This window comes from Pseudopipra pipra, chromosome 4 (assembly GCF_036250125.1).
Source record: "Pseudopipra pipra isolate bDixPip1 chromosome 4, bDixPip1.hap1, whole genome shotgun sequence".
NCBI classification, from domain to species: Eukaryota; Metazoa; Chordata; class Aves; order Passeriformes; family Pipridae; genus Pseudopipra; species Pseudopipra pipra.
Window position 1 is genome coordinate 12,245,663 of NC_087552.1, and position 9,203 is coordinate 12,254,865.

At 44.5% G+C, this 9,203-nt stretch overlaps 1 protein-coding gene across 1 annotated transcript in view; it reads left to right on the forward strand.

Moving 5' to 3' along the window:
* The window catches only part of RNF150 (ring finger protein 150), a 118,975-nt gene extending 111,006 nt beyond the window's left edge, over positions 1-7,969 (forward strand). Inside the window, exon 7 of the mRNA XM_064651575.1 lies at positions 673-7,969. Within this exon, the coding sequence (XP_064507645.1) occupies positions 673-791 (119 nt within the window). The 3' untranslated portion in view covers positions 792-7,969. The remainder of the gene's footprint in view (positions 1-672) is intronic.
* Positions 7,970-9,203: the final 1,234 nt, after the last annotated feature.

The following is a 9,203-nucleotide window of genomic DNA, read 5'->3' on the forward strand; positions in this document are numbered from 1 at the left end:
TTAAGGGACATCCCTTTGGCCTGGTTCAAGAACCTGCAAGGTATCTTCAAATCAGAGGAAAGAGTGAATATGAAAGAGACTGGAAAAGGATGAGAGAGGGCACTTGAGAAGGCAGGTAGCCTGGTCCAAAATCCTGCAGCAGAACTAACGGTGCCTGTGTTGCTCCTTCCAGCTGTTAGCCTAGCACCTGCTTAAAATTGTCTGCTAACAGAGCTTCTGCCACCTGATGAGGGTTTAGGCAGATTTTTTCCTGTTAGGAATGTGTTTCTGATGACTAACTTGCTCCACCAGGTGCCTGTGACTTTGTCTTTAACTTTCTGCCTTTGTGGAGAGAGATGATGCCAAGTTAAAGAAGTGAAAGGGAATGGGGAGGGAAATGCTCAGGTTATGGGAGGAAGGTCATGAAGGACCTGGACAGAAAGCCCTGGGGGGATTAAGAGGAGATGAAAGTGTTACCCATACAAGCTCCTTGTCATCATATTTCTCACTATGATGGCTTGAACTTTGTGATATTTTTGGAATGTTTTAGACAGATATCGAATAAGAGCAAAGTTTCAACTCTAAGCACAACCTTTGTGGGGGGGAAACTTCTGGGTTCCACCTGCAGAACTAAAAATTTGTAATACATTAACAGAAAGACATGACATTTTCCTGTCTTTTCTACCCTCACAGATGAACAGGAGCCAGCAGTCAGCAGTGATTCAGATATTTCATTGATTATGGCAATGGAGGTTGGACTGTCCGATGTGGAGCTTTCCACTGATCAAGACTGCGAAGAGGTGAAATCTTGAAAAACAAACAGACATCCAACACCAAACTACAGGGGAGGGTCACAGGGAGGGACCGAGTCAGCTTTCTAGGATTTGGACCAGTCATGCACATGCCTCCAGAGCACTGTCACTCCTGCACACTCCATTCTGAGATGGTCACGAAAAGCAATAGCAACAGTTGTGTCTGCCTGGATGCGGTTTCATCATCTACATACCCTCGTTTGGTTCACACGGGAGATGAACGCTTCCAGTTTACCCACATGCTTGAGAGCAGTCATGGAACTCTTCAGTGGCTCGTAAATACGCAACTGAAATGACAGCTTGAGTGTTTTCTACACTTGTTCAATTGAGTTTTTGTTGGGTTTTTTTGAGAAGACATATGTTTTGTTTGTTCGTTTGTTTGTTTATAGTTTGTTATGGATAGGCACTCTGTTCGTGTTGACTGACCCCAGCTTTTTCAAGAGTTCAGTCCAGAAATCTGAATTCCCATTTGCAGGTCACTTCATAATCTGACCAGGATTTATCATTTTGTTGTTTCTGCATGAAGGTACGCATGGCTTCAGAAGGATGGTGCACCTGCACCCTGCATTAATGTGAAGCCTGCTTTCATGAAGTGAAAGGCTTGGAAATGGTGTATTCTGAAGGTCTTTATTTGTAAGAGAGCTCTGAATTAACAGAGATTGCTGAGATTTGGGTTAAAACTGCATTATGTTGTCTTTTACATAGAGCTCTGTCCTAGAGAAGTATCATACAGCTTAAAGGAGAGAAAGAAAAGCTCAAAGCATCAATCCGTCCGTGTAGTCCTGTGCTATATTTTATGCTATTAGCAGCTGTCAGTACATTAGTGGCCTTCCTTCAAGTCAATTCAGTGGCTGGAAAAAAAAATCTGGTCTAACATCATGTCTTTTCTTAGTTTTACAGACCAAAGTCAAATCACTGAGCTAAAGGAGTGTCTGAGGGGTTTCCAGAGGCTGCTCGTTAACAGCTCTACATTACGCAGGTGACAATATTCTTACAAAGGGTCTGGAGATGCTGCTGCCAGTGTCAGAAATTGCTAATGAAGCAAGAGGCAGCTGGCTGAAATGTTAAACTCCTGATTTGTTTTGGGTCTTTTTCCTTAGTGCATTTCACTTCTTACGTTTTGACAGCAGGTTTTGTCTGCTTGTTATCCAGCACAAGAGTTCAGGTGGTTTGTTGCCCTCCAGAGTCAACACTGTTGGAAGCATACTGGAGTACTTGCAATTTCTGTATAGGTAGATATACCAAAATATTTTGGGAAGGGACTTTGGGGAGGGAATTTGAAAATAAAAAGAACTAACATAAGTCAAAACACCTAAATAATAACGACCTGACATAATCATTTAGTTCATCCTGAGCTCTTCTTTCCAGGTAAAAGCTTACTGTTATTTGTTCAATGCATGATCTGGTTTTTCAGTCGAAATACTCAACTGTGGAGAAGCATTTTTGGCTTACTGTTACACAAGAGTACATGGTTTCTGCTGAGAGTCAAATGATTTGAATCACATTACTGCCTCCTGAGTAAGTCCACAAAATCAACAATTCATCTTACATCGAAATTCCATGGAGGTCAAACATTTTGACTTGATGGTGTCATGGCAACATCTCAAAATGCAACTCTTGGGACTCTTGCTGCATTTAATCTCCTTGTGTATTTACTTGTTAGATGGGGAAACCAACTTCCAGCAAAAATTTGTGTTTGTCAGATCTTCAGGAACAAATGTGTTTAGAACGATCCCTAAAATTTTAGTTGACTTGCTTCTTTAGTACAGGAAGAAGGAAAAATTATTCTCCATCCTTTTTGGTCCATTTAGAACTCAGTTCATTTTATAGCTTAATTACTGCCAGGTAATCTTGAGGCAAAGGCTTAAACTGAAATAGGCCAGGTTTAGATTAGCTTTTAGGAATAAATTATTACTGTGAGGGCGTTGAGGCACTGGAACAGATTGCTGAGAGAAGCTGTGGATGCCCCATGCATGGAAGTGTGCAAGGCCAGATTGAATGGAGCTTTGAGCAACCTGGTCTGGCAGGGGAGTTGGAACAAGATGATCTTTAAAGTCCCTTCCAACCCAAACTATTTTGTGATTCTATGAAAAAGATCCAGAAATGTGCTGTTACATCTTTAGAAGCCATATGAATGAAAATCTCTTTTCAGTTGAAGACATACAGGCAGCTGGAAATCTTCTTGGTTAAAAAAGAAAGTTAGAGATCATTCCAGAAGGTGCAGCTAGGTCAGTCTTGACAATATTTGTGGTTGTGTAATCTTATTTTCTTTATTCTTTAATGTCTTTTCTATTCCTTGCTTCGGTGGAAAAGACCTGACGCATCAATGCTGATATTGACCCCTACACAAGAGAGTTTGCACAAGGTACTGCATCAGCTCCGCTTAAGGCTCTGGAAATAATGCTGAAATGGGATTTAAGTGGTGCTTACACCAAATACTGACACAGGAATGAAATTCATCTCAAATGACTGCAGGGGAAGGAGTGAAGCTGCTTATACGCAGTCAGGGCTCCCTATAGAAAGTACAAGCACTGGTACAATTTTTTCTCCAGCGCTGGAGCCTGGGTGCTACATGTCACAGGAACATCACGAACACCATGTCCGAGTTGTCAGTAATCCTTTCACATACACCCACTGTAGCTCAGCACACAGACTAAAAGCTCCTGGCCAAACTGTTTGGGTTTCACAGGAGCTGTTGCAAAGTCTTAACTCTAAACTGAGTTAAGTTAATCTCAATGGATAGATTGACCAATTAGCTGTTGCCATAGTGGAGCCACCCACAGCACAGCAGAGGAAAAAGAGGTCTGTGGAAAAGCAAGGCAGGAGGTGAAACTCCCAGCTGATAGCAAGCAGTGTCCTTTGTACAGCAAAATCATAAAAGGGAGCTGTGCTCAAAGAGGCATCACAGAGATGGTAACTGAGACCCTGCCCCTATTTCTGGGAGTTAATGAAGGATTTTCTAGAGGGTTCATGCTGTGCACACTCTTTTCCTAAGTATCCCGTACTAGATCTGGTCTCTCAGCATCCATGGGTGGCCACTGGCAGAGGGAGGGTGTCAGGCTGGGTGAGATCTTTTGACTTATTGCCATATACTGTGGTCTTTCAGAAGAAACATCCCAACAAATCTGGGTCAGGAGTCTTTCTGCTTTTGTTTTTTAAGTTCTGCCTGCAGTGTCACTCAGGGAAGATGTCTTTCTGTCCCTGTCATCAAGTGTTCTGCAGTTCTGAGCACTGTTAAGTGATAATGAGTGCAAAGCCAGGTTACACATCACTGAAGCCTGAACTTAGGAAAGCACTTAAGTAAATGTTCTATTCCGTCCTTCTATAAAAAAGCACTTATGACTAATTTTGGACTTGTACCAAAATCACATTATTTTCAGCAGGTCTTCTATGAGCATAATTAAGCCCCTGTGTCAAATGGAAACATTCTCCTAAAGCAGGACCTGGCTGACAATATTCTGTGTACCTATAAACTGTGAACTGCCTTGGGAATTCGAGGTGCTTTATAAATATTAAGACCTCCCCTGGTGTATGTTAGTAACATGTTTGAAGGCCTTAATTCTGCATATCTGCATGCCCATGCACATTTTCGCTTACATGAGTGTCTCCACTGAGATTCCTCAGAGGGTAAAATTAAACCTCCAGATTTGCAGCTTTGGACATGGTTAGTCCCATCCTGAGCATTGTGTGAGTCCTCGGTACTGCTGCCTGCTGAGCTTGGGCTTTAAATACGTGGGATTCGGATGCCTGGGACATGGCACTGTCTGGTCAGAAGGGAAAGCAGCCTTTAGAAGGCAGCCAGGAAAAAACAAAATCCTCTGGTGCCCTCTGACAGAACAAGTGCTCACAGATATAATTCTGCAGGGCTGGTGCCATGACTGGGCTAGGGGGGGGCACCTCCTGCACAGGGCCAGTGGGCAGGGGACTGTGTGGCTCTCAGGGAAAGGCACTCTTGTCATTAAGCTGATCCTGTGTCTCTCCCAGCAATTCCTGTCCTGTCATCTGAGGCTTTTTTCTCTTCTTTATCATGACCGAGTGGTAGGGGGGAGAAGACTTTGCCTTAGTGAGGCTCATCATCCCTCGGGCTGGGTTGCAGGATGAAACTTGTTCAGATAGATTTGGATTTTCTTGGGTTGCACTAAGCTGCCTTCCCAAAGGTTTGTTCAATAGGTAGGATGCATAAAAAGTTATATGGGCAGAATTTTGCACTCACAAACGACCTAATGTGTGCATGCAGATGTGCAAGGCACCGGGTCTACATCCCCTCCCCACAGCTGATCGATTGTGGTGGGGATACAGATCTGGCACTTGCTGAGGGTTTGGGGTTGTTTTATTCTCTGACTGCTTTAGAGCCTCAAAATCAGGATCACAACAATCACAGGACTGCAGTTTATTCTTTAAGCACTCTATAGAATTAAATTGCCATGTATGCATATAAAAGTGCATTGATATGGGTATGGAAACTGCAGTGTGGTGAAAACAGAAGCAGCTGTCATTTTTAGACCTTTTATTTGAGGGAGATTGTGGCACTAAAGAAAAGGGTCTATAGAGGCAATCTGGAAATATAAATTATTGAAATCACATGTGATATCACTAATGACCTCTGGATCAGATCCCGAAGAAGTCATTGCAAGAAGGGCATTGCTGTTGGGATGCATCTGTTTTGCCGGACTAAAATGGCAGAGAAATCCAGCCAGTTCCTTCCCAGCCCCTCTCACAAGTGTTTGCCCCAGCATGAGCCTGTGTTGCAGGGGAAGGAGAACGTGGGATCAAACTGGCACGGTGCTGCTTCCTCTCTCTGTGTTTTGTACTGCCGGAATCTCTTGCAGCAGATCAGAGGAGGGAAAGGAGCCGGCCCAAGTTCAGCTCCAGGGCTTAAAAAAAGGCAGGCCACGGGCTTTCAGCACGTTCAGGGCAGCCAAGCTTCTTCATGGCCAGCGCTGACCGGGAGCACGGCTTTGTTGAGGAACACTGAGCCCATATGGACTCCTCTGTTTTATAGATGCAAAATGCGAGAGTGTGTGTGCGTGACAGCAGTGACTCAGCTTGGTTAGCACAAGCAGCAAAACACATTGTCACAAAATATCTTAGGGGTGAGGGAAAATGAGGTTGGAGGTGTTGTTTTCACAGACTTTTTAAATAGGGACAATTGATCCAAAACAAGCACTTCTTTTAATTTCCCAAGCTGTTACCTGAACTAATTGATAGTTTTCGCAGAAAGAGGAATGCCAGATGGACTTTTTAGTTGGGATTTGTTTGTGGAGCAGATGGCAGCTGCAGGCTGGGGCAGCGAGGGAGGGCGAGGGCAAAGGCTGCCCCTCTGCTGCGCCGCTCCCCCCGCTGGGCTGGACACCCGCTTGGCCCCTTTATCTTTCCATTTCTTTTTCAAGGGAAAAAAACCTTCTGAGCAGGAGCTGTATTTCAAAGGGAGAAATAGAGAAGAAAGATGAATGAAATATGTTGTGGATTTTGAATGAAAAGCCGACGGATTAATTTTCCATCTGAAATTAATCTTGTTTCTCTCAAGTATTTTAATTGTGAATTGGTGGAAGTTATTTCTTTCTGTGGGGAATGGAAAAGAAGTAAGGACGGGGGAAAAAAGGAGAAACAGCATTTTCAGCATTTTCCCTTTCTTGTTTATTTCCTGATTCTTCGGTTCTGTGTAGCATTAAAAACAATAGCCAGGTCAAGATGCTTGTTTGCTCTGAATGTATACAGTTATTTCAGATGTCGACTATCTAAATGTTTTTTATGTGTATGTAATGCCATCCTCACTTCTTGTTTCATGTTATGAACCTGAAATGACTGTACCATTTTATAATTAGAAATGTAAAGAGGGGATAGTGGGTGGGAGGGTCTGTTATTTTTATACCAAGATGTTCCTTGTATTTAGTGAACATTTAAAATGGTTTTGTACTTGTCAAAATATACATTCCATCCATTTCCAGAAGAGGATTATTTCTATTTAGAGTAGTTTATAAGCAAACCAAAAAAATGTGGCATCCCACTTGTATGCAGTTAAGAACAGAGCAGCAGTATCCTGGTTTTCAGTGATGGCTACAAAGCTTTTTCCAGCCGTGTCTCTTCTCACACGCAGCAGAGCTGTACCAGCAAATGCCAATGTTATAAAGGGAAGAAAAATCCCAAATGAAATAAACACCATATGGATCAGTGCACAGCTTACTGAAATAATTTCCAGTTCGGAGACAATGGTCCGTCCCAGTGAAATTCTCTAAAGTAATCAGTCCTGCTCTGGACAGCAGGAGCGGATTTACTGGGAGGCTTCATCCCCCTTTCTCTGCCTAGCAGGGCCACCAGCCCCAGCAAGCCTGGGGGACACAGGGTTGTCACGATACAGGGTTGTCACGATACAATGTTGTCACACTCCGAGGTGGCTCCCTCAGGATGGGAGTTGGTGTTTGACTGAAGTTGTGCTGGTGAGGCAGTCGCTTTCTGCAGGCTGATCACACTGGGTTTCTTTGGACTGTGGAAATGACCCTTCATCTCCACATTAAAGAAAAAAAAAAACAAAACAACTTACTTTGTCCAGACAGCTGCACTTTGGTTTGGGAAACACCTACCAAAAGGCCACGGCAAAGTCACACAGTGGCGTTTGCATGGGCCATTCTTTTTCTTGTAGTTGGCTTTTTTTTTCCACCCCTATCCCTCTGCTACCCGTGACTTGCTGCCAAAACTGTGCAGTAGCAGTTTGTGAAGCATTTTTTTGCCTTTTTTCCCCTAGCATTACTTTCTGTACAGTCTTGCAAATATACTTGCAACTCTTCACTGATATTTTATAATGTGTACATCTTCCTCTCCAATGCACTTTATCTCTCTTGAAAAATGTGGGAGTCAGAGAACTACCATCTTAAAGGGATTTGCCTGAAATCATGAGACACACACTTTATTTTTTTGTTTCCTTCTTGCTTTGTTAGATACTGTAAATGCTAAAGAGCATGGACAGTGACTCAGCTGGGGGAAGTACCGAAATGTTGAGGCTAATACTTGGAAGCATTATTCAGTAGTACAACATGGCTATTTTTGTTATATAGAGGATTATAAGGTAAATATGTGAGACTGTGTTATTATGTACTAGTAAACTATTGCAACTCTCAAAGTTAAGATGGTGAATTCCAAGGAATTTTATTGCAAGTTTTTTAATAAAATGATTCTGATTACTGTGTCGTACGTATTTTCTAACAGACTGTGTAAGACTGGAATTTCCCAATGTGTGAAACTTGTGGATTGCTTCTTCTTGAATTCCCCCGCTGCAGACTTTGGCATCCACAGGAGGCAGAAGGTACAGTGGGAAGGGACCTGAGTGACAGCCTGGCCTTCATGCCACCAGCTCTGCTCCCCTCTATCCTTCAGCTGTTTCTGATCAGAAAGCAGCGGCTGTGCGAGAGATAAATGCCTCTGCTACCCCAAGGGAGAGCTGCAGCCTTAGCCCAGACACTGGGCATGATGTGTTAAAACAGCTTTAAAAGATGACTGCTCAGTGGGAATTGCACCATTGTGAGGGGTCATCCAGCTACTTTTCCCTTGCTTGATCAGCTATCACTACACATCCCAAGGGAGAGAGCCTCGGGGGTTGTTGTGTCATCCAACATAGATATGCTGCTTGCACGAGGTTTGAGGCACAGTAAAAATCCTGCCGAAAAGTAATTGAAGAGACTTACAGAAAAGTTTTCCAGCAGATGCAAAAGAAGGCAGACAAATCTCTGAAGGAGCCAAATCCTGGCTCAGGCTACAGCCTGGCTACAGGTCCCAGCCTGCCCCCATCCTGGCCCACATTTTGTGCTTTCTGGCTGGTGCCACCAGCAGGGATACCTCTCTTTTCCAGCCACAGTGGTGCTGGAAAACAAGCATGTCAAGGTGACAACATGCCAAATCGGCTGGGCCCCTAAGTTGGATTTCAGCCAGGGGCCAGTTCACACCCAGCTCCCCAGCCCCTGCTGCCTCCTTGCTCCTATGCAGCCTCCCGCCCCCTGCCCCAACAGAGGGGCAGCAGCTGGCTCAGAGCAGGAAAACCGCGTGCGATTTAATGTGGCTTCATCAGCAACGCTGGGAATTATTTTTCTCCTCCCAGCTCATGTCAGCCAGTCAGCAGCACAGCCTGGAGCTCACATTCCACCAGCCCTGCCCCGACGGCAGAAGCCCTCCGCACCAAAACAAACCCCGGGCCGCCTTTGGAAGGAGGTTTTAGGTACTGCTAGCCAAGGAATCCGGTCTCGCTCTTCCCCACGCATCTCCCTCCCTGCCAGCTGCTTTGTTCCCTGCCTTCATGTAATAAAGCGGCGAGGGGAGGGAGCGGGGCCGGTTTTCCTTGGCAGGCAGCTGTGCGCAGTTGCTATGTGATCTGCACACACAACACAGCTGCCGTCGCTGCCACGGGGCTGGCAGGAGGCGAAG